Below are 27,606 nucleotides of genomic sequence, written 5' to 3'. Positions count from 1 at the left end.
CTAACAGAAAAACACATGTAAGAACAAAGGCATTTGCATGTACAGAATACTGTAAAAATTGCAATTGAAAGCAAACTTCAAAACAAACCAGGCACTGACTGGAACACCACATAAGACCTTGGATATAACACACTTTGGCTAAATCTACTAATTTTATGTGCTGAAGAAACAGGAAACAAACCCATCTGATTTCTTTTTAATTTATTTTATAATGCAGAACACTGCAGCTGTATAAAGGCAATGCCCTGGAGAAAGCAAGGCTTAAGAGCTGCAAAATCTGTGTTGCTTCACCAGCTTGTTCCCATCCTATGCCATACATCCTGTGTGCTGGGTGATTTGCACACAGTTTTAGAGACAGTTAAATGACTTCCCTACAGGATTTAGGATTATAGCACTATAAGCCTGGTTTTCTATTAAATGATTTATTGTATATGATTTTAAGGGGTTATTTGGTTTTCATTTTGTGGGAAATTCCCATCTTCAATGTGAAGAACTCCCCACTGTTATAATTCTCTGAAGCTCAATCACTGAATCTGCTTAAAGTTTTTCTCAGTTGGCAAGGACAAAGCTGAACAAAAGTTGGGTGGAGAGTAACCCAGACAGTGACTCCTTAGCATTTACATGGTACTGTACAGCTGATACTGAAGATTCCTGCTGGCTCTGAACCATGACATCTTACCTGGTAAACACAGCTCAGGCTTGAGAAGCACCAGAAAGACATGAGACCTGCCTTGCCTCTGCAATAATAAACCCATGCCTTAATGGGGCTAATTAGCTCTTGGCACTAAAGCTGTTGCTTTGCTGCTCTCTCAGATACCAGTTATTCATGTTAAGGGAAATAGAGGAAGGTGTCAAAAAGGGCACAGCTTTTGCATCCTCACGGAGAAATCTCTATTTCTCAACTCAGCAGGGATAGGACCTGTTGTTTGGCTCAGCAGAGCAGTGACATGGCATGGTGTATATCTTCACAGCCAAACACTATTTCTTCTTCCTCAAAATGGGGCACTTTTTTTTCCTTTTTTTTTTTCTTCTTTTTTAATTTTTTTTCTTCTTTTTTTTCTTTTTTTTTTTTTTCCTCATTGGAAACAGAACTGGTCTGTGCTGCCCCAAATGATGTTTGTATGCTGTCCTGGAGAGGACTAAATTGCTACTGGCCAATACCACGTCAGAGCTTGTGCTAATGATTACCAAACCAGGGACTGTGCTTGAGCCTGTGCCTTCAATTATTAATTTCATAGAATGATAGAATTGTTAGGGTGGGAAAGGACCTCAAGGATCATCCAGTTCCAACCCCCCTGCCATGGGCAGGGACACCTCACACTAGATCAGGTTGCTCACAGCCACATCCAGCCTGGCCTTAAAAACCTCCAGGGATGAGGCTTCCACCTCCTCCCTGGGCAAGCTGTGATGATGTTTTAAAACTGCCCTTTTAAGGACTGCCTTGAGTTTGAAACTTGTGCATACACATGTGGCTGTTTATAAATGAGGACAGGACATCTTCCAATCTGGTGCAGTTACTCTGAGCACTGAAAACCTCTCTATGTCTGTGCACACACGCTTACAGGTCACTGCTCACCCTTCAGTGCTCATATCAGAGGATAGAAGAATCAGGCTAGAAAGTGCTTTGGTTTTAATTTTCCCCCTCTTTTTTTTGTAGAATACTTTGCTAGGAAAGAGGGCACCCCAGATATTTTGCTATGTGGTCCTGGTGCTGGGTAAGTGCTGCACTTAAAAATATTCCTTCTTTGTAAGTTTTCTCTGCCTCAGTGCTTCTATATTTGCTGAGTTACGTAAGACAAAAGCAGAAATCCCAAGCTTTACTTGAATGCAGTAATAGGAATGCAGACAATAAAATGGAGGAAACAGTCAGATAATTTGTAACAATTAACAGTATGAACATGCTGTTGATTGTCCAGGTCTAAATTCCTTTGAGTCTTTCCAGAAGTGTTATCTTTCTCTGCCCCATGATCATACAAGAGAACTGAAGAGAAGGGAGATGTCAGGTGCAGCACAGGACAGATATGCTCCTTTCTGTGTTTTACACTGGAAAAAGTAAACATGGGTTTTGAAGGGCAGGTTTGGGCAAGGAGAGAGATGTGGCTGCTTTGCAGTAAGGGGCAGAGAACTCATCCTCAGGCTGGTGATGAGGGAGCTCTCCTGGGTTGGTGGTCTGCTCCAGCTGTCTTCCTTTGTTGCTGAGTTGTGGGGGCTGCTTTTTGCATCCTGCTTTCCATCCAATGCTAGCTGTAACAGAAAACTCTTTTTGCAACCTCATAAAATGCAGAGCTGGATAATAATCAGAACTCTCACAAAAGATGTGGTTTTCCTTGAAATCTGCACAGCTAAAAGAGCTCCACTTTTTATGATTACTTCTAGGACTTGTCCTCCAGGCTACATATGCTTGAGAATTGGGTCAAATCCTGACCATGGTTTCACTAGTTTCGACACGTTTGGCTGGGCTTTTCTTTCCTTATTCCGCCTGATGACCCAGGACTACTGGGAGCGGCTGTACCAGCAGGTACCAGCTTTGTGCATAGCTCACAATTGGTCTTCCAGGCACAGCAATAGCTGAAGCAGAAGATGTTTAATCAGTACAAGAAACCTCAAATAAAAGCAACAGCTACTAGTCATGAAACCCATATCCTCCCTTCTCCCTTCCTGCAAGATCTGACTCCTAGAAAGGCAATGTTGAAGTGCTGCACAGCAATGGCCCTATCACCCTGCTGGTTTAGGGACTGTAAAGAAAATGCTGAAAGGGTCCTCTGCAGTCCTTCAGAAATGTAACAATGCCTCCTCACTCGTCCTCATGGGGTATATGATCAGTGATTCACAGGCAACCATGAAAGAGAGTGTGTCAGTGTGAGCTGAAATTCCCATCCCCCCCCAACAATAACCAGGCTAGCTCAGTCTGGAAGCAAATGCAAGCTGTATTTACAAGCAAATCTACAATCTATGATGAAATGCAATGAATATGTACAAATAGACACAATTCACAACATTTACAAATATATACAACCAACAGAAAAGCACAACCAAGATCCCTTTGCTTTCCCCCAAAGGGGACCTTTCCCAAGGGGCCTCTCTCCCAGGGGCTTCCTCCCCCTAGACCCCCTTGGACAGAAAGCAGAGTTAGTTAAAGCAGAAAGTTGTTAACTTAGCTGCCAAGGTCAGTGTGTGTTATCTTCAGCTAGAAGAGAAGAAGAAACAGCAGCCAAACAGCCCAGCAACTGCCCCCACTGCAGAATGCAGAGTGCAGAGTGTCCCACTTTTTTTTGAGTAATAGTTCTTAAACATTTCTATCTATCCAATGGAAGTGTTTAGAACAATCATTATTTTGCTTTCTTACACCCAATAGTGACTTATTTACACTTTCACCTTCTCTGCTTGAACTTTGCAAAGGAAAAATTAAAAAAACAGTTTCAAACCATCACAGAGAGAAAAAGAGAGGGAAGAAGAGCTAAGCAAGGTATATTTCCATTAGGCTTCCTGAAGTATTGCTTATAGGAAGCTGAGTACTTCTGAAGAATTTTGGAGACATGGAGAAATCTTATTTGATATGTTTTATGGTAATTTTTATCTCTGGGGTGTGTTGCTTACAGACCCTCAGAGCTTCTGGGAAGGTGTATATATTCTTCTTCATGCTGGTCATCTTTCTGGGCTCATTTTATCTAGTCAACTTGATTCTGGCTGTAGTAACAATGGCATATGAAGACCAGAACAAGGCCACCATTGCTGAAACAGAGGCAAGAGAAAGAAAACTTCGTGAAGCCATGGAATTATTACAGAAGGAGCAGGAGGTATGTAAATTATTGCCTTGAAATCATTGGTCTCAGTGTTCTGTTGTCAGTCATGTAAGAAAAAGCATCACTCCCTGTGTAGAGCTGTATATAGTAGTCAGCCATGGGAGTGACTTACTGAAAGCAGTGATTCCTAGAGCCACAGGAGCAATTCCTTGTTTAGCTCTGTATTTTTCCTATGAAACAATAAATTTTATTGCAGATAAAGAGCATTAAAGGCTGCTGTTACTGTAAGAAAAATAGTATTTGAAAATCTGGAAAACAGAAAATTCCACCAGCTATCACCTTTCCAAAAGAAAATTGTAATTGTTTGGGATTTTTTTTTTTTTGGTAATTTTTAATTCTGTTTTATCCTTGTGAGCTGCTGAGCAGAGAAATATACAGTAATTTATTTGATCAACTGCAATTGAATGAAAAGTCTCTGGGTAACTCAAATGTCTTAGAGGCTTCTGGAACAAGATAATCCTGAGTTTTGAAAACATTGTCCTAAATTCAGTAGTATGGGAAAGAAAGTTAGCCAAAGAGTGAATAAAGTCCCAGGGGTCCCAAATGAAAAGGCATCATTTTAATACTGTTTGAACATGTATTTGGGGAAATGGGTATATCCTACAGCTCCATTTTCAAACCGAGTGTTTTTATTGTGAGCAAATATGCCATACGGAGGAATAGGAGCTATAATGTGATTATTTTGCTCCTGGCAGGCCCAATACATGGGATCATGCAACATACTGCAGATAGCAAATTGTTCAGTGCTCCATATGCTGGGATGTTCTTTCCTCTTTCTTTTAGTGTTATCGCATATTGGAAGGTTTTTAACGAGTTTTGTGAAACAGAAATTGTTAAGGGGAAATAACACAGAGCACAGAAGTGTTTTCTTTCTGCTTATATTCAAAGTACCCAGCAAAAATACCATCCATGTTCTTCTTTTAATTTCAGTCATTGGCTGTTAAAGGTATTGATATCCTGTCAGTTAGCTCCCTTGAAGCCTCTCCTCTGTCTACCAAAGAAATCAAAGAAAGAAGTAACAGAAAAAAGAGAAAGAAATCCTTGGGGACAGAAGATAATGAAGAAGAACACCAATTCCCCAAATCACAGTCCACAGACAATCAACGAAAGTTGGTAATCTATTGTCTGAGTCTGAGATCCTTACAGATTTTCCAATTTTAATGCTAAAATAAATTGCTTGAAAGCACAAACCAAATCCTATTACAAACACTGTTCACTCTTAAGTCTTTAAAATAAATAATCTTTTGGGATAAGGAAGAATTATATGTCAAAATTAATTTGTAAAGGAAATGGAAGCAAAGGATGGAAGGAAAGTTATAAGAACAGTTAAAATACATGAATATTGAGCAATAAAGCAAGTGAATGACTATCAGAATTTAACTTTTGTGCCCTCATTCTCAGTTAATTTTTTTTTACTGTAAAATAAATATAAAGCTTCTCATACAGAGGATTGCTATAGCGGATAGGATTTTGTTATCTCCCTTTTAAAATCTAAGCACAGGACTTCTAGTACCTGAAGGGGGCCTCCAAGAAAGCTGGAGAGGGACTTCTTACAGGTGTTTGTAGTGATAGGATGAGATGGGGATGGCTTTAAGTGTGTATTTAGACTGACTATTAGGAAGGTATTCTTTACAGTAAAGGGTGGTGAGACACCGGAACAGCTTGCTCAGGGACGTTGTGGCTGCTCCCTCCCTGGCGGTGCTCAAGGCTAGGTACGACAAGAGCTTGAGCAAACTGATATACTGGAAGGTGTCCCTGACCATGACCAGGGGTTAGAACTACAGGATCTTTAAGGCCCCTTCCAACCCAAACCATTCTTTGATTCCTTCCTGGAAAATCTAAAACAAATTAAAAAAATTGGCTTTGCAATGGTCGATAGGAAATGTTCCGAAGCTCTGAACGTTGACCGCTCCCCGACAGTTTCTCTGTGATCTGATGTTCTCTCTTCATTCCTTTTCCTGGGCTTTCAGTCTTTCCTCGGCCTGATGTATGCACATCAGGCGAAGCGCAGACCTAGCCATGGCAGCGTGTTCAACTTCCAAACACCTGCTCTGGAAGTTGATTCCAGAATGGACTTGGGCGATGAGGAATCAGGCGGTGCCGGGGAACACGAGATCCCGCGCCGGTCACTGTCGGTCACACAGATGGGAAGACGCTCCAGCATCCAAAGTCTGGTGGCACACAGCTCTCACCCTGCTACCCCCAACTACCTGCAGGGCAGCAAGCGGGCTAACACAGATGACTGCAATGGGATGATTTCAGGGATAGGAGGGGGAAGCAGCAGAGTGCACAGTCTAGATCCAGTGTCTTCTGAAGGAGTAATGCTCCCACCAGTAATGGAAGACCTGGGAAAAGGGGATCTGGTAAGGAAAAGATACTAATTTAAATCTATGCTTCCTATTGTGTTTTTTCTCAAAGTGGCAAGTTTCTCATCTCTTAAGAGTTCCAAAGTCATCTGAAATGAAGTTTGCTGATATGAATGGCTTATAAGATGTCGCTAGAAAGTTATTTTTAATAATCTGATAAATTCTTTCAGCATTCCTTTTATAAACTTATGTTTCTGCTATTTGCCATTTATGCTAACATAGTTTTGAAGGTTCCTAGTGCTGGGATTATGTGTTACCAAGAAGCCCTTTTATCCCATGTCCTGTCCAAGATAGTAATTTTCATCAATACCTGTAATGTCTTTCTCTTTCCTATCATGTTTAGCATCATGCAGAAGCTTTGTAAGTTCTCCAAGTTTTCACTGTGAGGGTCACACTGGAACAGGCTGCCCAGGGAGGTAGTGGAGTCTCCTTCTCTGGAGACTTTCAAGACCCATCTGGGTGTGTTTCTGTGCGACCTCTGCTAGATTCTATTGTCCTGCTCTGGCTGGGGGGTGGTTGGACTTGATGATCTTTGGAGGTCCCTTCCAACCCCTAACATCCTGTGATCCAAGTGGATAGAGATGCTTTTCTACCAGTTTATCTTTAATCTCTCTCCTTTTCCATTAGTTAGGGTATTTCCTGGGCCTGTTTCTCCTCATACACTGATTTCCAAGTTCTCTGCTTGCCCTATTGCTTGCAGGATCCATTTACTGCAGCTTTACTGCTGCAGAGTAAGACCTTCATTCTCAACATCTATTACATCTTGTAAAAAAAAAAAAAGGTGCATTTCTCTGGCTGCGTGTCACTGTTCCTATTAACTTTCATAGTTACCCATCATCACTTTCTATTTCATTTTATTCCCATGGTATCTCCCTAATCATGTTTACTTCTTCAAGCAGGCGGCTGTAAATGATGAGAGCAGCATGATGCATTTGCCTCCTCATCTGTCAGTGGAGCACTTTAATGAGGCACTTCAGAGACAAAGGGCAGCAAGTGTAGTCAGCATAATTACCAGTGTCTTGGAGGGTAAGTGGTTCCTCATTATGCTTATTTCAATCCTAAGGTAATGCTAGCATGAAAGACCAAAATGTCAATACATTTCTTAAAGGTTAACAGAGATTTGTAGGTGAGTCGTTAGGAATTTTGTCATTAATTTGGCTCTTTTTAAAAAAAAATGCAGGATGACACAGTCTTCATGTACTGGAGCACCTCCTTTGCCTATTTGTAAGTTCTCCTTTCGTAGGATAGAGAGTGAAGGGGACTGGAGAGAGAGCAGGTGGAAGGAGTTCCTTGAGTACCTGTGGGACCTGTGGGAGGGCTATAATTTTCTCTTCCTGACCCTGTGACTTGTGATGCCATAGGCATGCAGAATTAACAAGATTATGCAAGCAAAACCATTTGTGGCAAGTCCTGGGCAATGGTAGACAGGACCTTTCTGGTAGAAGTTGCCTAAGACCAAATCTCAGGCACCGTAGTACAGATTTGCCTCATGTGCAATCAGAAGTCCTGCGGCTGCCATTGACACTCTAGACTTGAGTGTAGACTTTGATTCTTGAGAGTCAAAGGAGACAAAATATATTGAGTGTGATGCAGGCAGTGCCCTAGACCTCTCCACAGGGATAAGATGAAAAAGGCTTTAGCTACTATGTCAACCTACAAGAGTGTGAGAAGCTGCAGAGTAGCCTCTGCATCATAAACATTTGTGTTTAGTCAGATGGTTGCAGGACAGGTCTGAGACTAAGGCAAATAAAACCTGACCCAAAGGTTTTTGAAGTTTGCATCAATGTATTTGGAATTAAATTTTCTCTGAGTTTTACCTTCAAGTTTGTTGGCTGCTATAAGGACAACATGAATGGTAGAAGGTGCAAGGAAGCTCTGGGGCTCTGGGGAATATGAGGTTTCTTTTTTTCTTCTCGAGTCTGTTGAATACTTAAAGTTGTTATTTCCTCATCTTGCTCAGTGATTACTCTTTAATTGTAGTGGACTTTTTTTTTTTTTTTTTTTTTTGCATTTAGAACTTGAAGCATCTCAGCGGAGATGTCCACCATGCCTGAGTGATTTAGCTTTAAAGTACCTAATTTGGGACTGTTGTCCACTTTGGTTGAGAATCAAGAAAAAAGTGTCTGCCTTCATAAAGGATCCTTTTATTGATCTCACCATCACTGTTTGCATTGTGGTGAACACTTTGTTCATGGCACTGGAGCACAATAATATGTCAGATAGCTTTAAATTCATGCTTAATGTAGGCAACTTGGTAAGTAAATTTTCAGCTATGTGACATTTTATACCAAGGATTGATTGATGGATGTTTTCACTTGAGACATTAAGAGTAATTATAAAAAATAAAGACTAGCAAACTCTTCATCTATAAGCTCTAAATTTCCAACACAGACAATTCCCAGATTTTACTGATACTGATCAAACTGTTGGAGTGAGTCTACAAGAGGGCCACAAAGATGATGAGGGCTGGAGCACCTCCCCTAGGGGATAGGCTGTGAAAGTTCAGCCTGGAGAAGAGAAGGCTCTGGGGAGACCTGATAGCAGCCTTCCAGTACCTGACAGGGGTCTACAAGAACGCTAGGGAGGGACTTTTTACAAGGGCTTGTAGTGATAGGATGAGGGGGGGTGGCTTTAGGCTGGAAGAGGATAGATTTAGACAGAATATTAGGAAGAAATTCTTTGCTTTGAGAGTGACAAGACACTGGAACAGGTTGCCCAGAGAAGTTGTGGATGCTGCCTCCCAAGGCCAGGGTGGACAGGGTCTTGAGCAACCAGGTCTAATGGAATGTGTCCCAGCTGACAGCAGAGGGTTGGAACAACATGATCTTTAAGGTCCCTTCCAACCCAAACCATTCTATGAGTCTATGATATATTGCTATGATTCTATGATATAACACATTGGCAAGAAGGCAGAAAACAATCCTCCTATTTTAATTGAGAGTGTGTTAGGAGTTCATAAAACTGTATTTTGTTGACCTATCCATGAATGCCATTTGTCAGAACATGATCTAAAGATAAGATAAGTTCATGGCTACTTTTAGGCTGATGCTACTGTTTCTTTTTCACAGGTTTTTACAGGGATCTTCACTGCAGAAATGATCTTAAAAATCATTGCTCTAGATCCCTATTATTATTTTCAGCAGCCATGGAATATCTTTGACAGTGTAATTGTCACACTGAGTTTAATTGAACTCAGTTTACCCAAACACAAGAGCAGGAAAGAAAGGCGAAAAGGAGGAGTCGTGTCGGTTTTACGATCCCTCAGACTGGTAATGGCTCATGCTTAGTCACTTATATAAAGCTTTATTTTATGAAAATGGTAGAGATTGCTTCTGTTGCCTGCAGATAGGATCCTCATGGCACTAGGAATAAGAAATGAACTCTTCAACTCCTGGTGATGTCAGAGACGGTGTTTAATGACATACTTATTTTGAATATACCAAGAAATATTTACAGGAAAAGTTATTCCAGAGTAGACATCTTGGGAAACCGATGTCAAAAATTAAAAACTAGCACAGGAAATTTAAGGAAAATGTGACAGAGTACAAATACAGAAAAACAAGACTTAGAAGTAGGCATGAAATGATGTTAAGGTGTTCATATCACATACCAAGGACTGATTGTGGTTGCTTTAGCAAAAGATAGACTCCTTCTACAGTAATACAGCAGGCAGGTCTTACACCTAAGTCAAGCACCTTAATCTGCATCAAGTGCATTGTATGGGTACCCACTGAGGTGGGTCAAATGCTCACCAGGGACTTGAGTTGGCTCGCACCTTTAAGGGTTGTTTAGTTCATGTTTTCAATGTTACCCAGTTAAAATAAACAATAGTAATGATAAAAAAAAATCTATAAATACTTTTCAAAAAAGTGATAGTGTCACAGTGCCCAAATATTACATTACTGGAATAGTTCAGAATTTCTGTAAAATGTGTTTTGCAGAGTTTGGATGCTGCAGTTATGGGTTACCACTACCAAAGTCTAACACTATGTTTTATGTTTCTGCACAGCTGAGGGTCTTCAAACTGGCAAAGTCCTGGCCAACGTTAAACACACTGATTAAAATAATTGGTAACTCCCTGGGAGCACTGAGTAACCTGACCCTTGTCCTGGCAATCATCGTTTTCATTTTTGCTATAGTAGGGGTGCAGCTTTTTGGGAGAAGCTATTGGGAGAACAGGTATAAAATAACCAAAACCGGCAGCCCACGCTGGCACATGATGGACTTCTTCCACTCGTTCCTCATTGTTTTCCGGATTCTGTGTGGAGAATGGATTGAGACCATGTGGGACTGCATGGTGGTTGCTGAACAACCACTGTGCCTTCTGGTCTTTCTGCTGGTCATGGTAATAGGAAATTTAGTGGTGAGTTTTCCAATGTTTTCTTCTCCTGTTCAGGGTAGAATCTTTTTAACTGCCATTTTTTCAACAAAAGGTCATTTCCCTAAACACGGTTGGCATGACCTGTGTGTTATAGCCTGCAAAAGCCTCTTTTGCCTTTCACCTTTGAGCTGCTCTCCATATCTTCACGTTTCGTGTGCTCTGCACACAGCATCACTTGACCTTTCCATGAGGCAATGTGACAAGGAATATCTTTGCAGTAAATACAACACAGGCAGCTACATTTCTTCACATCTTGGGATTTGGATGTAAATAATCAGGAAGGATTATGGCTTACCTGCTTGAATTAATGAAGCTAAGTGCTGAAGTCCTTTTGTAAATAAGCTTATTTTAATTTTTATTAAGATCTCATTGAATGCTTTATCAGCAAATGGCAGAATCTACACCCAAGAGCTAACTCCTACTCTGGCATAACCTGCCCAGCCTGCACCAGGGTGTAAGAGGCAGGCTGCCTTCCTGGTCCTGTCCTGTCTTTTCTTAATGCCCAAACCATAAATGTCATCTTAGTAGCTTTGTTTTGTATGTAATTCTCATTATCATTACTATACCAAGTTTCATTTAAGAAACCACTGAAAAGAATTAAGTTCAGGCAGTCCTTTATGGGAAATACCTGCTCTGTGGCTGAAGTCCAAATTGACCAGTTTAAAGTCCTGCCTGTTCTACACCACAGTGATTGATTTCAGCCATGAAATTATGTAATACTCATATCAAACAATTAAGTGCTTAGCCTACACCCATTGTCTAGGCTTTCTTTTTATCAAAGGAAAGAGAGGTATCTGAGAGTGAGATTTATTCCAACCAAAGGTCAATAACTAAAACTGATGGGATGAATTAGTCTCTGGATGGTTAATGTTCTCCGTTGACTGTAGTCTATGGATGACTCAGGGGTGCTATTTGCCAAGTTCTAACACGGTAAAAATTAAGATATATAGGTCCTATCTCAAACTGAAACAGAAAAAAAAATTCTCCCATTTCCTTAAAAAAAAGTCTTTTATTTAAATGTACTCAAAAGCAGGGAGGAAACCTCACTTTGAGCTTCTCTTAGGTTTGATTTCTATGACAGTATTGCATATTTTATGGAATTGCTGGGCCTGAAGCTGGTGTCACAGGACATTGGAAGCAGCTCCACAGAGGCCTGATTTAATTCTACTTTGAAGAAGGAAGAGACATTAAACTCACAAGCCACACTGATAGCCTTTGTTACTACTATAACCTTTGACAAGTGGTTTTGGCCAAATAACACAATTGGCATGCACAGGCCTGGTTTTGCTACTATTTTAGATAATGTTTTGGGGGAAGATGATGATGGCAACATTGAAGTTTCTGAGAGAGAAGTTCACTTCATCAACCACAATGTGATAAGTCACAGTCATCACCTTGTTTTGTTTTGTTCAGTAAGAGTGAACTTTGGCAGTATCTGTGTTCTTCAAAGTCAGAATTTAGATTTCTGAATGCTTTCTCTCCTGGCTTTTAATTTTACTATTCTTTCATTGACTTTCAGGTTCTCAACCTTTTCATTGCCCTGCTGCTGAACTCTTTCAGTGCTGACTGTCTCCAGACAGCAGAGGATGACAGAGAGTTGAACAACCTTCGAATTGCTTTTGCTCGGATTCACAGGGGAGTTCACTTTGTGAAGAGGGTTACATGGGACACCTGTTGTGGAAAGCTCAGGCACAGAAAGAAAGCCCTCAGGAAGAAAATTGAGTTGACTGCACAGAACCCACTTGGCTTCAAGTCTGAAGAAATGAGAAATTGTAAAGAGAATTACAATAACGAATGGGTTGAGAAAAACGAGGACAAATGTTCAGGGCTTGAAGATTTTGTTACCAATCCCAATATATTTGTTTGTGTCCCTATTGCTGAGGAGGAGAACACGAGTGAGGGATTTGAAGATGATGAAAAACTGAGCATGTGTACAGACTCAGAATACAGCAAACAGGTAATGGATTTCTTTGTGCTGGAAGACTGGGATGATATATCTATTGAGGGATGCATGCAGGGTAGAAGACTCGCTCCAACAGAATAGGGTGCCATATGTTGGTCCATTTCACAGAATTGGAACAGACCTCTGGAGACCATCTAGTCCAAGTGCCCTGCCAGGGCAGGTTCACCTGGAGCAGATTACACAGGATGGCATCCAGGTGGCTTTTGAATGACTTCAGACATGAAGACTCCACCACCTCTCTGGACAGCCTAGTCCAGTGCTCCACCACCATCAAAGAATTTCCTTCTCACGTTTAGATGGAACTTCCTATGTTCAAGTTTGTGCCCATTATCTCTTGTCCTGTCACTGGGCAACACTGAAACAAGATTGTCCCCATCCTCATGACACCCACCCTTTGAATATTTATAAGCTTCAATAAGATCCCCCTCAGTCTTCTCTTATGCAGACTAAAAAAGCCCCAAATCCCTCAGCCTTTTCCCTCCTTAAAAAAAAAAAAAGGGGGAATGGGGAGGGGAGGCAACCTTCTAATAATCCACTCATTATTTTCAGGATGAAAACCACCTGAGGCAAAGAGGAGAAAGAGCGAAACATTCAGGCAGCTGGAGTAAAGGATCAGGATTTTCCTCTGAAGAATTCAGCCTGCTTTACCTAGGAAAGGATAGGAAGATTGAACCCTCATCACCAGAACAAAAAGAGGTAACAATTGTCTTTCTATAGCATTGACTTTCCAATACTGATCAAGCATGGGTAGGTTTCTCCTCAAGGATTTGTTGGAGTAGAGTTTAGTGGCAGCAGTGGCTCTGAGCCTGCAGTAGTTGGTCTGGCTGCTCAATGATGGAGACAGAAATCTGTGAATGAAATTGAAACCATGCTGGGTTTCTTGGTATTGATTTGGAAGACAAATGTATGTACAGGAAAGAGAGTGTTCCAAAATGGAAAAAAAAAACAACAACAAAATAATTTGATTCAAATAAATAATTTACAAAATTCTCTCTGCTACTTTCCATTTATTGAAATCTGAGCCCAAAACAAAACAAAAACAAACCACCAAAAACCCCACACACAAACCAGGAAATGAGGAAAAAAGGAAGCATTAGAAGAAAGATATGCTTCCAAGTGGGAAATTCCAGCAAGTCTGTCTGTGCTCTAAGTATCTCAGTTACAGGAAAAGTAATACTCAAACGAGTTTGTCATTGTCATTGGTTTCAACCCAAGTAGTCCATCCAGCTTTGAGGACATATAAGGAGTTTTAAAGCTCTTCAGTTTGCCCTCTTAATGGGCAGTTGCATCTGGTCCAGGCAGATAGATACTGTAATTATATAGCTTTGGTCCCTGTTTCAATGCACCTGTTTGTACTTCAAAGCCCATATACTTCTAAAATCTCAAATCTGATCCATTACCGATGCTACTTGAAACCCATACAAGTACATAGCCAAGTTCTGAATTTTATTTTTTTCATGGGTGAATTTCTTCATTTGAACCTGACCATGTTTTACCTGAGTAGCTTTGCAGTGTCAGCTCTTCTGAAGGCAGCACAGTAGATCTGACAAATCCCGAAGATCTTTTGAGGCAGATTCCAGAGCTTGCTGAAGACTTTAAGACTCCAGAAAATTGCTTTCCAGAAGGTAAGACCCTCATGGTTTCACTACTGGTAAGTGAGAAGATTAAAACCTGACTTGTTTCTCTAGTGATGCTGAGCCTATAGTGTCAGATTATTTTAAATTCATTTTAGTTCTCTAGAAATAGGATAAAGAGTCCAAATCATCATCCTTCTCTAATCAACAGGGAGATGGTGACACCTGAAAAACAAACCCACCTCCCTTTAAATCCAACTACTTCTAACTGTAACCTGAGCAAGGGCATAGATCTAGTCCCAAAAAAATTATATTATTATGGTGAAATGGGATTGATTTTACACTGGTGGATAACATCCAAGTCACTTTTTGGACTTAACATAAAAGTGCATGTAATCAGGTCTGACCCAAAAACGGCCACTGGTAACAAGGCACTGGGTACAGCAGATTTGATGGTTTGCTATTCCTTGAATAGCATTTTATGAACAATTTCTCTAAGAAACAAAGGAGTGAAAAAAAGCAGAGAGAACCTTCAAGGAGAGGTGGTAGAAGCCCCATCCCCAGAAACACTCAAGGTCAAGTTAAACAGGGCTCTGAGCAACCTGATCTAGCTGAAGATGTCCTTACTGCCTGCAGCGGGGTTGGACCAGATGAACTGGGAAGGTCCCTTCCAACCCCAAACTTTCTATAATTCTGTGATAATCTGGGAATCCCTTCTCAAATCATCATGCAACATGTAGCTTTATAAGCTGTTATGTAACAACATTGTAGTTTTCATAAGACACAAAGAAATATCCCTTGAGACTATTCCCAAATGATTGTCGGTACTGAAGGCCAGGGGCAATCACTACCCACTCGGTACTAGTTGTGAGAGAACAAACTATATCAAGTCAGTCTGTATGCTCATTTCTTCCAAGTCTGTTATATTAAACTAATTTTAACTGTAGGAAATTCTTTCTGATGCTGCAGCTTGATCTTTGCTCACCCAGACAGCCTGGCTGACCACCACTATTTGCACCCAGCCCCCAGGTTTTATTTAATTCTGCTGTTTACTGCCCATTCAAGTTTCCCAGTACCACAGAGTGATCAGGAGGGACTTCTCCAGCCTAGCAGGTCCTGCAGGTCCCATAGCTCTCTGAGCCTTCTTTCCTCCTCTGCTCCCAAAAGCAGAGCCTTTCTCTCATCACTGCCTTCCCCATCTGAGCACCACTTATCTGATGAGAACACAATAAATCAAATCTGACTGTAATTATTCCCATCCCCTCAATGGCCTCTTCTGCAGAGCTGGACTTTTTCTTTTTTTCTTGTGCCCTCTTTGGGTCAATGAAACTTCTAATGCATAGTTTTAGGTTTGAATCAATAATAGTGAAGCATGTAGAAATCATTTGAAGATGGAGAGGTGTTGCATCTGAATGCAAAGTATTCTCTGTGTAGTAATAATATAGATGTTTTTACTATTACGTTATACATCATAAATCCTGAGAGAGATCCACTGTACCTAGATTGCAGTTTGCTTTCTCCAGGGAAAAAGCCCCACAAATGTTGCATTAATAATGCAGACCTCAGATTTCTGAGCTACAGAAGTTTTTTCAAAACTGCTTTATTGATGGATTTTTTTGCTAGTACAGCCATTAGGATTAAAGAAATAAAGATGTTAAAATTTCCCTCCCCCCCTTTTCCTTGCTCCAGAGAAGAAATGTGAAATGTTTTGTTTTGTGCTTCACAGTCACAGGCTGGATTGTGCCTGATGCGGCCAAACTGTTAAAGAATTTGAGAGTGCAGCAAATCTGTACCAAACAGGTTTCTGCACACAAAATTGTGCAAGTGTCATCCCTTGCCTCATCTCACATCTCAGATCCACATTACTGGAGTTATTGAAAGAAAGATGACCTGAATTGCTTACATGTATTGCATCCTATTGCATGTATAGATGTATACATAGAATCATAGAATCAGTCAGGGTTGGAAGGGACCACAAGGATCATCCAGTTCCAACCCCCTGCCATGGGCAGGGACACCTCACACTACATCAGGCTGGCCAGAGCCTCATCCAGCCTGGCCTTAAACACCTCCAGGGATGGGGCCTCAACCACCTCCCTGGACAACCCATTCCAAGGTCTCACCACTCTCATGGGGAAGAACTTCTTCCTCATGGCCACTCTGAATCTCCCCACTTCCAGCTTCATTCCATTCCCCCTAGTCCTGTCACTACCTGATAGCCTAAAAAGTCCCTCCCCAGCTTTCTTGTAGCCCCCTTCAGATACTGGAAGGCCACAATAAAGTTACCTCAGAGCCTTCTCTTCTCCAGATTGAACAGCCCCAACTCTTTCAGTCTCTCCTCATAGGAGAGCAGCTCCAGCCCTCTGCTTATCCTGGTGGCCCTTCTCTGGACACCTTCCAGCATGTCCAGATCCCTCTTGTACTAGGGGCTCCAGAACTGGATGCAGTACTCCAGGTGGGGTCTCACCAGAGCTGAGCAGAGGGGGAGAATCACCTCCCTTGACCTGCTGGCCACACTTCTCCTGATGCAGCCCAGGCTCTGGTTGGCTTTCTGGGCTGCAAGTGCATATTGACAGCTCCTATTGAGCTTCTCATCCAGCAGCACCCCCAAGTCCCTCTCCTCAGGGCTGCTCTCCAGGCAGTCCCTGCCCATCCTGTATTTGTGCTTGGGATTGCCTCAACCCAGATGCAGGACCCTGCACTTGGTCTTGTTGAACCTCCTGAGGTTGGCTTGTGCCCAGCTCTGCAGCCTGTCAAGGTCCCTCTGGATGGATCCCTTCCCTCCAGCCTGTCTGCTGCAGCACACAGCTTGGTGTCATCAGCAAACCTGCTGAGGGTGCACTCAATGCCACTGTTCATGTCACTGAGAAAGATGTTGAACAAGACTGGTCCCAGGGCTGATCCCTGAGGGACTCCACTTGTCCCTGGCCTGCACTGGGACATGGAGCCATTGACAGCCACTCTTTGGGTGCAGCCATCAAGCCAGTTCTTTATCCATCTCATGGTCCACTCATCAAACCCATGTGTCACCAGCTTGGAGACCAGGATGTGGTGTGGGACAGTGTGGAAGGCTTTGCTCAGGTCCTGGTCAATGACACCAATTGCTCACATGTGCATTCCTTCCACACATTCATTCCTGCCTCTCGCTTTCAGGTTGTGTTCGATTTTTCCGTTGTTACATGGGTAGTACCTTAAAGGTTGGAAGAGAAACATGGTGGAATCTGAGAAAAACCTGCTACCAGATTGTTGAACACTCCTGGTTCGAATCCTTCATCATATTCATGATTCTTCTGAGCAGTGGAGCCCTGGTTTGTGTAGCAGTATCACATATTTATTTAGAAGGATTTTTAGCCTTAATTTGCACTAATATAAGTTGTTTTTTAGCAGAAAACACAGTGAATATCTTTGAACCCATCAGGAGAAAACAGAAGAGGCTTCACATAGCAGTTGTTTATTCACTATTGTAATGATTACAGATCTATTATTCATACTGTTAAAAATTTTAAGAGAGAATGAGCAAAGCTAAAAATATATAACTCTCAAAAGCTGCTTCCCTTTTCACTGTATACTGGATTTTTCTCAGGAAGTTATTTAACAGCCATGAAATACAAGGGAGATTTTATATCATTAAAACAAATAAATGATTCTTAGTACTTGGGAGGAGGGAGGGAAAGGGAGTTGGTCCTCTTCAATGTATAAACTTCTTGAAATAAATTTCTAAAAGTGCATACTGTCCTCCTAGGATTCCAGTGTGCATGATGTGTGTGTCCTTAGGGCTGTACTCTACAGAGAAAAAGAGAAAGGGATATGAAGAATTACACATAGTAAAAGTTAATGCTTAGATCTGTGTAAAACACCTTGAATAACTAAGGGGTCTTGATGAGGATAGACTTTCATTTTACAAAGCTCATCTGACTTTTGTCATTTTTCTGTATATTACAATTTCAGGCATTTGAGGACATTCATATAAATGAGAGAAAAAGCATTAGAAATATGTTGGCATTTCTTGACAAAATGTTTACTTTCGTCTTTGTTCTGGAAATGATCCTGAAATGGGTGGCTTATGGCTTCAAGAAGTATTTCACCAATGCCTGGTGCTGGTTGGATTTCTTCATTGTGGGTGTAAGTTCTACCTTGTTTTTTCCATATGTATCCTGATGCAGGATGTTGTGGCAGAATTACTGAATATTTCCTGGATGCAAAGTTAAGACCACTGTCTTGGCTTACCTCCCTTGGGCATGATTTCTGGGTATTGCATTCCAGGCACTGAAAATATGGGGAGATGTGGGATTGGTTGTATTTAAACAGGAATGAAGGAAGCAGACATGAGGATATTGCTAATACTTTCTTTTCTCTTCCCCTTCAGGTCTCTTTAATAAACCTCTTTGGCAGTTCATTTGGTCCTATGAAATCTCTTAGGACTCTCCGAGCTCTGAGACCCCTAAGAGCATTGTCACGGTTTGAGGGCATGAGGGTAAGACTGAGTACAAATTAAAACTTATCTGTTCTTACAAGCATATAAGAGGTTTGTAAGTCATGACTGTGATTTTTATGGAGTTCAAATATGTGCCCCAAGTTCACTTTAGGACCTATAAAACGAATCTTTAGAAGTCACCTCTGCTGTGCTCCTCTGTACTTGGTTGCTCTTCACAGACTTCCCTCAAGTGATCATTCCTAAGTGTGGGTTGAAACTAAAACTAGATTAGGCAGAACATTGTTCCACTGCTGCTCAATCATTCTTGTTTTCCCATATTACTGAAAAAGCCATAAACAAAATAGAGAATAAGAAATGTTGCACGATTCTCACTGTTGAACTCTGATGGCAACCTCATCCTGAAAAAAGAATCACCTCCATTCCACAAGTTTTTACTGGCTTGAGCTAGAAAATCTAGAGACTAGTAAGAGGTACTTGTTCAAAGTATTGTTCAAATATAGTTACTCTTTCAAAAACCAGGATTCTTTCCCTGAACAATATTTGCCGCCTTTTCCCCATCTATGCTTCCTGGAACAAGGAAGCTGCTGGACCTTAATTACAAATCTACCATTGTCTCACATGTCAAATGCATCTGTACACTGCAATGTGAAACAATGTCATCACTACAGTGGTATTTGGGCAAAAGTCTGGTCTAAAGACTTCAATCAAAATCTACTATAAAAATAATAGATCTGGTGAAATACTGGTGGAGAGTTAGTACAGGTCCTTTTAAAAACTACTTGCTATATATAGGCTTAATAATGCAGCACTCTGCACAAGTATCACAGTATATCAGAGGTTGGAAGGGACCTCAAGAGATCATCAGGTCCAACCCCCCTGCCAGAGCAGGACCACTTAGGGTAGTCTGCACAGGTATGCATCCAGGTGGGTTTTGCAAGTTTCCAGAGAAGGAGACTCCACAACCCCCCTGGGCAGCCTGTTCCATCACCCTCACTGGAAAGAAGTTTCTCTTCATGCTGAGGTGAAATCTTCTATGTTCAAGTTCGAACACGGAAGATGTGCTTGTGGAAATTTTATGTTACAAAAATTTAAAACAAAACTCCAAGCATTCCCCACTCCAAAACAAAGAGAAAGTCATCAAAATAGGATGGACTCATGTTGCAGTATACTGGTTCATAGCACCCCAGAAATATCAACAAGTTCATTGAAAGACTGAGATTATATAGACTTTTGAATCTTTGTTCAAGGTACCCATGCCACCTGAGACTAGTATTTACATGGAAAACTTTAGGTTTCTGTTTGCTGAGATGACTAAGTGACTGCTTATTGCACTAAGCAAATATTGGAGCCCCTCTTTGTTTAAGTGTATTTTTCCTTTCCCATTTCATCCAAGGTGGTGGTCAATGCCCTGCTGGGAGCAATCCCTTCAATCATGAATGTTCTGCTTGTCTGCCTCATCTTCTGGCTCATCTTTAGCATCATGGGAGTGAACCTCTTTGCTGGGAAGTTTGGGAAGTGTGTTAATATGACAGAAGAAGATGCGCAATTGAATGATTCAATCAATGACAAAAGAGACTGTGAAATGTATAATAACACAGGGAAAATATTCTGGGTCAATGTTAAAGTCAACTTTGATAACGTTGGCTCTGGCTACCTGGCTCTTCTTCAGGTGGTAAGTGCCACTTGACTTCACTAGAAAGCACCACGTCAGACAGGCTTGACCACCTGTCAACTCCTAACTCATCTCTATGGGTTATGGAAAAGAGAGGTATCATACGTCCTGCTCTTCCTTGTAGCTGTCTTTTTACACACTAGGGCTGCTTATGCACAGCAGTGGAAAAAGGGGACAAGACTTTGCTGTGATTTTCAAGGTGATAAAGTAAGCATCTGGTGGACAAGTACTGTTCAGCCTCCAGCAGTTTCATGAGCCTGAGGGGCAAATACTGACCTAAACTGCAAAATACACTTTGTTGTTTTTTTTTTTTTTCTACCTTTAGTAAACCATGCTAATGAAAGTTTGCTCTGTAAGCATTCTAGTAGAACATGTTCTCTCCCAGTCAAGCAAGCTTTCACATCCTGGCAAGGCTGAGACTACCACACACACTGCAGGAGCAAGTTTCCCTGAAATCAGAGCTTGGTGCATTGTATGTGTGACCACACCAAAGGCTAATCTTTACTCCAGTCACTGCCAACTGCATACTGCAAATTGTGTGAAAACTTGTGAACCCTGAAAGTTTAACTTGTGAACTTTGAAAGTTTAACTTGTTTCTTCATAATCTTTCATTCTAGGCAACATTTAAAGGTTGGATGGACATCATGTATGCAGCAGTGGATTCACGAGAGGTCAGTCACTATATGGAAATGCAGAGGTTTTTTTGCTAACACAACTGCTTTTTGCAAAATTGTTGCAATTTTTGCACTTTCACATCTCCTATTTGTCTATGCTAAATATTTACAGTAATTATTTTTTTTTTCAGCTGATGTAAACATTTCACCTGCAAATGACTCATAGTACTCTCAAGTTAATCTGTTGTAATGGGGAGATGAATTCCACTCCAACTCCACCCCACCTATATGCAGTTACATATAGTGTAAGGTCTCCATGCAAGTTCAACTCTAAATGCCCTTTAGGGTTAATGGAGGTCTACTCAGTATGCTCATAGGGATCTAGGGAGCATTTCAGCTCACCCTGGATATCTATATTGTTCAGCTGAGCACCTTTTTATGCTACATTGACTCTACTAATAACTGGACATCCATCAGCTAGCAGGGGAGTTGAGAGTTCCCATTTACACTTCTCACATCTTTTATGAACCTCAAGCTTGGAGTAGACATGAACGTTTTACAGTAATGTATTTTAAAGTCTAATTCAAAACATAAACCCAAACTTCATCAAGACTCAAACTATGGTGGCTGAGAAACCATTTAAAATACTTTATCAGGCATTACTAGAAGCATTTTGTCTGCTGCTTATATTGCCAGTTGTGTTTGCTGTCTTATCAGAAGTATCATCCAATGTTATACAGAACAAAGTCCTATGTCTTTGGAGGCAAAGACTTTGAAATGAAGAGGATATCTTAATTTGATCAGTAGTTCACAGGAATCAAAGAATTTAAAAGTAGCCATCTATAAAAATGGGGCACTTTTGTGTGCTTCACTTTGAAAAACTGTTTTTATTGTTCTGTTTTTGCTCTTATCTGTAATAGCCATAGAAGAATTTTTTGACTAAGAAGGGAAAAAAAAATCTAGGCCAAGATTTTTAATAACAAGGTCTTGGAATTAGACTTCTGAATCATTTTCTTGATTTTTCAAGTGATGATGAGCAATTTACAGCTCCTGCTCTTACTGGAAAAAGCTGAATTGATGCTTCTGAAATGCTTGTGAAAATCATGTCAAGAATGCCCAATTCAGCAACTGTTTCTGTTGACTTTAGTGGGGCCTCAATCAATTGCAAAATGCAGGATTTTAAGCCAGATTTGTAAAGGGAAAAAAACCCACCTCAATCAGCTTTCATGAAAAAAAAAATTTTAACATAAAAGCAAACCTCATTCAGCATTAGTCAAAGACTAAGTTTTGCTCTACAAGTTTTTTCCATGCACATATATCGGCATTAATGAAATGATCCTGTTCTGCAGAAGCTACACAAACCAAGATTCTAAAAGAACTCAGATGAACAAATTGCCAGAGAATAAACACAGTGTAGTGTTATTATTTTGAGCCCTATTTTCTGGTCATTTCTCTCCCAAGTGGTGTGCTTGCTGTATCATTTGGAAAGGTTCATGTTTAATTTCAAAAGGGATAGCAGTGAACATCTGAGCAATAATTTCCCTATGAGGTCCTAGAATTCTGGTGCATCTAGTGGTCATGGTATGAATGTAATTGTCTTCCACCATTCCATTGCCCTTCCAAAAGAGCTGTATACATTTAATATTTGGATTTATGCATTACTGGTACTTTGAAACTCTACTAATTTTACCAGATTTATCAGTAGGGTTGTAAATCTTAGTTCTTTCTGGATTCAATAAGTAAGAGGGTCTGCAGAATGAAGATTATTCCGAATGTTGTTATTGGTCATTTTTCATGTTGCTTCTCATTCTTGCAGAAAAATGAGCAGCCAATAATGGAGTCCAATCTATTTATGTATCTCTACTTTGTGACCTTCATCATCTTTGGATCTTTCTTTACCCTGAATCTCTTTGTGGGTGTTATTATTGACAACTTTAACCAACAAAAGAAAAAGATAAGTATATTGTTTGTGCTTCCAGGCACCTGTTCTATCTCAAGCAACACCTTTAGAGAGCAAAGTCTTTGCTACATATAGAATCTAAAACTTCTATTGGCATTTGCAAGAACATTTGTAATTAAGCTATCAGAAGTAACACCCAAGGTCAATTTCTTCCTCCTTTCTTTTCTGCCTTACCCTGAACACCTAATACTTTCCCCAGCATTTCAGAGGCAAATTTAGTCTTTTTTTGGAACTGAACATGACAGAGCCTCATTATTTAGCAAGTCTGGTACAGATGCTTTGGTGACTATTTTGGCTATTCAGCAAGATCAAGATGTGGCAAGCCAGGGAAAGATTTGTTCTTCAGTTTTTCAGTTTCCAGTTTTTCAGTAGGTGTTTTGTTTTCTATTTTCATACTTTCTGAGCTTACCTGGGTTTCACCCCAGGACCTCTGCTCTGTGAATGTATGGTTTGTGTCACTCTTTTTTGCAGACACATTTACACACTATGAGAAAGGTCAGTAGCAGCAAGATGCGAAAAAGGAAGGAATGTTAATTTCCAGCATTTTAGCCTTTAGACTTTGCAACTACAAAACCAAAAATGCTATTTTCTCATCAAATAACAGTGCCATTTATTTATATACTTAGGGGGGGAGGATATTTTTATGACTGAAGAACAGAAAAAATATTACAATGCAATGAAAAAGTTGGGATCCAAGAAACCTCAAAAACCCATTCCAAGACCACTGGTAAGACTACATGAATTCTTCAGAAGGAAAATATACTGCAAAAGTGCCATTTAACTCACTGGAAAGTGTGTATGTTGGAGAGAAATTATTTATACTTTACATTGATACTCAGACTAAGGTCAAGTCCATACCAAAGAAATTACACTGGAAGACTTTACAGGTTAAATATTTATTAAGTTCCTTGCATAAATATTGTTGGGACTTACATATGTGACAGAACAAGGGGCAATGGCTTCAAACTAGAGAAGGGGAGATTCGGATTGGATATCAGGAAGAAGTTCTTCACTATGAGGGTGGTGGAACACTGGAACAGGTTGCACAGGGAAGTGGTTGAGGCCCCTTCCATGGAGATACTCAAGGTATGACTTGACAAGGCCTTGGGCAGCCTGATCTCGTTGGGGATGTCATTGCTGACTGCAGGGAGGTTGGACTAAGTGATTTTTGGAGGTCCCTTCTGGCCTGGACCATTCTATGATTCACCTTGGAACTGATTAAACTTCAGGATGGGAAGGGATTTTTAATGTCATTTTTATATTTTGCCTTTCTTAAGTTTCTCTGACTTCGCTCCAGTCGAGTGACTGCAACATAAGAAGTGGAGCTGTTGGAAATGTGTACAGATGAGCATTCCTTACTTCTGTAACTGATGTATTTTTTTCCTCTAGAACAAATACCAAAGGTTCCTTTTTGATATTGTAACATGCCAAGTTTTTGACGTTGTCGTCATGTTTCTCATCTGCCTCAACATGATTGTCATGATGGTGGAGACCTATGAGCAAAGTGAAATGAAGACTAACATACTTAACAAATTCAATATACTCTTCATTGCCATCTTTACTGCAGAATGTGTGCTGAAATTGGTGGCTCTGAGGCAGTACTATTTCTCAAATGCCTGGAACATATTTGATTTAGTTGTGGTGATCATGTCACTTGTTGGTAAGTGAAACTGGTTTGGTTAATACTTTACTAAATCAATTATTCTCTTCAGGAAAAAAAAAAAGTAACATTTATCACTGCAAATGAATGTTGAAATGGAAATCATAATACTGTGAAGTCTTGAGGAAAAAGAACTAAACCCCCCACCATGATTATATTAAGATGATTTTTTTTAACTTCTGCTATTTTTTATCAGCAAAAGCATTAAAAGGATTAAAAAGTAGCTGTGTTATGCAAAATCTTTTGTGTTGGTTCTTTAGGTGGTTTTCCCCTAGTCTGAAAGACAGAATGAATAATGCATCATACCAGTACCACATTATATGGTAATTTCTATTGTTACAAATTTAGTGCCGACTAAGAAATCTTTCATCAGATAAAAATTACTGGGTTTTGTCACTGTGTTTATAACAGTGAATTAAAATATAGAGAGAATAGAAAGACTGGAATTAGATTATAGACTATAGAATTCAGTTTCTGGAAACTCAGGCATAGCTGATTAAAAATAACTGTTCACAGTGTGTAACAGAGTAGAAACCAACATCATAAATGTATTGACTTTTATTTGAAGAGATTGCAGTGGAAGAATGGGGTAGAGGCATCTTCCACCCATTTGAACTCTTCTGCCAGTTTAACTGTTCCTGGGGACAGTGCTGCCAAAATAGCAGAAAGCATTTGCATGAAAAAAAATATTTAGTATCTTTAGTATGATTTATATTTTGGGCAGGTAAGACTCCAGTAAGAATATGTTTTTTCACTGAGAAATTCAGTTCCTGGAGGACTGTTACAGAATTTGTGAATTTATGAAATTAATAATATGGCAAACAAGGACAAATCCAGAAAAATGCATACAAAATATCTAGTCTCAGAAAAGTCAAACCTCTTCTAGTGGTACTAGACCTGTTACTTTTTTTTCCATGTAGACTAAAGATAAAATAACATCCATGTGCACCTATGGCCCTGGAGGAACTTCCAGCCATTGTAGAGTGGCAAGCACAAATTCCATGTTCATCACTGGATTTGCTTACACATCTCTTGTTATTTAAAAGATGAACATGACATTGTTGTTGTATCTTCTTTTCTTTGTTTGGCTTGGTAGTGTCAGTAATTGAAGTCAAATACAGAAGGCAAATACATAACTTTCACCTGCTGAAGTATTCACTAAAATAATGTCAAAGAAAACCATCAGTCTGTGAGTGTCGACTGATGGATATTTGAAGTTGTACACAGGAAGGTGCTTGCCATCCTTAGCACTGTATTCTGGTGGCTGAAGGATGCAGTTTATAATTGCTGATTTCTGCCTCTTCTTTCCCAACTCTAGCTTCTATTGAAAGTTGTTCTCCTGGGGTCCTGGCATACACATCAGATATTTTTCAACTGTATAGGTATTATCATTTCATCCTACTTACTAGTCAAGCAGAAATGTGATATTCTAACCAATTGTTATCCTTTCCATTTTAGCCTCACTGCTTTCTACCATTGGTAAAGCATTTGAACATATCTTACCACCTACACTCTTCAGAGTCATTCGCTTGGCTCGGATTGGCCGGATCCTAAGGCTCATCCGGGCTGCCAGAGGAATCCGAACTCTTCTTTTTGCCTTAATGATGTCCCTGCCTGCTCTGTTCAACATTGGCCTCTTGCTTTTTCTGGTCATGTTCATTTATGCCATTTTTGGCATGGCTAACTTTGCCTATGTGAAGATGGACGATGGCATTGATGACATGTTCAACTTCCAAACCTTTGCTAACAGCATGCTGTGTCTCTTCCAAATCACCACATCAGCTGGCTGGGATGGGCTTCTCAGTCCTATTTTAAACACTGGGCCACCATACTGTGATCCAAACATAAATGGTACTATAGGTGAATGTGGTAAACCTGCCATAGGTATAATTTATTTTGTAAGTTACATCATTGTATCATTTCTCATTGTTGTAAACATGTATATAGCTGTTATTCTGGAGAACTTCAATGCTGCTACTGAGGAAAGTACAGAGCCTTTAGGGGAAGATGATTTTGACATCTTTTATGAAATCTGGGAGAAGTTTGATCCTGAGGCAACTCAGTTTATAGCTTTCTCTGAGCTTTCAGACTTTGCAGATGCTCTAGCTGAACCTTTACGTGTACCAAAACCAAACAAAGTTGAACTCATAGCAATGGACTTGCCTATGGTCAGTGGAGACAGGATCCACTGCTTGGATATCTTGTTTGCCTTTACCAAACGAGTGTTAGGAGATTCTGGGGTGCTGGATACTCTAAAAGTGCAAATGGAGGAGAAATTCATGGCTACCAATCCATCCAAAAAATTGTATGAGCCAATCTCTACTACACTCAGACACAGACAAGAGGAGGCTTCTGCCACTGTCATCCAGCGTGCCTATAGGAGTCATTTGTTCCTGCGCTCCATCAAGCAGGCTTCTTACCTGCACCATCACAGAGTTTGCAGTGTTGACACTCTTGGAGATGGTGCTCCAGAAAAAGAAGGACTTATTGCAGCTATGATGGATAAACACTATGGTAGGAGTCCTGACAAGTCTGAAACGTTGTCCTCGGCATCCTTTCCTCCATCGTATGACAGCGTCACAAGAGCTAGTAGTAGCAATCTGGTGGTTGAGAATGGAGAAATGGCAGGTAATCAACCAGCTCCAGACATGAAATAGTTCATTGGTGACACTGTTGCTAGTAATATTTTTGAATATCCACAGCAGTTGATACATGTCAGCTGAGTCAGCCTCCCTGTTAAACCATGTCTGTTGATCGGGATCAGTTAGCCATGGTAGGTGCTAAGCCACAGCCTTTAGCTCTGCTTTGTTTAGTATTCTACATATGCAGAGAAGGGGTTTGGATTTGTTTGATCAAGGGCACCCCACTGCAAGGCCAGTCCCACAGTACCTGAGTGCAGTAGCATATTCCCAGCAGTGACAGGTAACCTCTGCCGACGTTACCCCCAGCTCAAGCAGCAGATAAAAGCCCAAGCACCTATGGATCTACTGAAGAACAGAAAAAAAAAGAAACCAAAAAACATGGCAGTGTTAAGATAAATTACTGAAAGGAAAGGAGCTAAAGTTTGCTTTAGTCCATTCCTAATCGATGCTCTCATTATAAACCTGTACTGATTTATTTGTATTATTTTTTGTATGTTTGAGGACTGCTGTACCACAAACATAGCCACTGCATGATC

At 40.5% G+C, this 27,606-nt stretch overlaps 1 protein-coding gene across 1 annotated transcript in view; it reads left to right on the top strand.

Annotated features, from left to right (window-relative positions):
- Positions 1 to 27,085, top strand: part of LOC128973726 (sodium channel protein type 5 subunit alpha-like) — a 34,997-nt gene extending 7,912 nt beyond the window's left edge. Inside the window, exons 7-27 of the mRNA XM_054390115.1 lie at positions 1,658 to 1,715; positions 2,377 to 2,518; positions 3,600 to 3,797; positions 4,734 to 4,916; positions 5,774 to 6,166; positions 7,066 to 7,195; positions 8,185 to 8,423; positions 9,238 to 9,438; positions 10,179 to 10,532; positions 12,070 to 12,507; positions 13,063 to 13,209; positions 14,018 to 14,138; positions 17,241 to 17,395; positions 18,036 to 18,209; positions 18,454 to 18,561; positions 19,916 to 20,194; positions 20,812 to 20,865; positions 22,625 to 22,762; positions 23,391 to 23,495; positions 24,158 to 24,428; positions 25,887 to 27,085. Of these exons, the coding sequence (XP_054246090.1) occupies positions 1,658 to 1,715; positions 2,377 to 2,518; positions 3,600 to 3,797; positions 4,734 to 4,916; positions 5,774 to 6,166; positions 7,066 to 7,195; positions 8,185 to 8,423; positions 9,238 to 9,438; positions 10,179 to 10,532; positions 12,070 to 12,507; positions 13,063 to 13,209; positions 14,018 to 14,138; positions 17,241 to 17,395; positions 18,036 to 18,209; positions 18,454 to 18,561; positions 19,916 to 20,194; positions 20,812 to 20,865; positions 22,625 to 22,762; positions 23,391 to 23,495; positions 24,158 to 24,428; positions 25,887 to 27,085 (5,087 nt within the window). The remainder of the gene's footprint in view (positions 1 to 1,657; positions 1,716 to 2,376; positions 2,519 to 3,599; positions 3,798 to 4,733; positions 4,917 to 5,773; positions 6,167 to 7,065; positions 7,196 to 8,184; positions 8,424 to 9,237; positions 9,439 to 10,178; positions 10,533 to 12,069; positions 12,508 to 13,062; positions 13,210 to 14,017; positions 14,139 to 17,240; positions 17,396 to 18,035; positions 18,210 to 18,453; positions 18,562 to 19,915; positions 20,195 to 20,811; positions 20,866 to 22,624; positions 22,763 to 23,390; positions 23,496 to 24,157; positions 24,429 to 25,886) is intronic.
- Positions 27,086 to 27,606: the final 521 nt, after the last annotated feature.

This window comes from Indicator indicator, chromosome 20, assembly GCF_027791375.1.
Source record: "Indicator indicator isolate 239-I01 chromosome 20, UM_Iind_1.1, whole genome shotgun sequence".
Lineage (NCBI taxonomy): Eukaryota > Metazoa > Chordata > Aves > Piciformes > Indicatoridae > Indicator > Indicator indicator.
The sequence above is the reverse complement of the archived record's forward strand: the minus strand, read 5'-3'. Positions and strand labels throughout refer to the sequence as shown.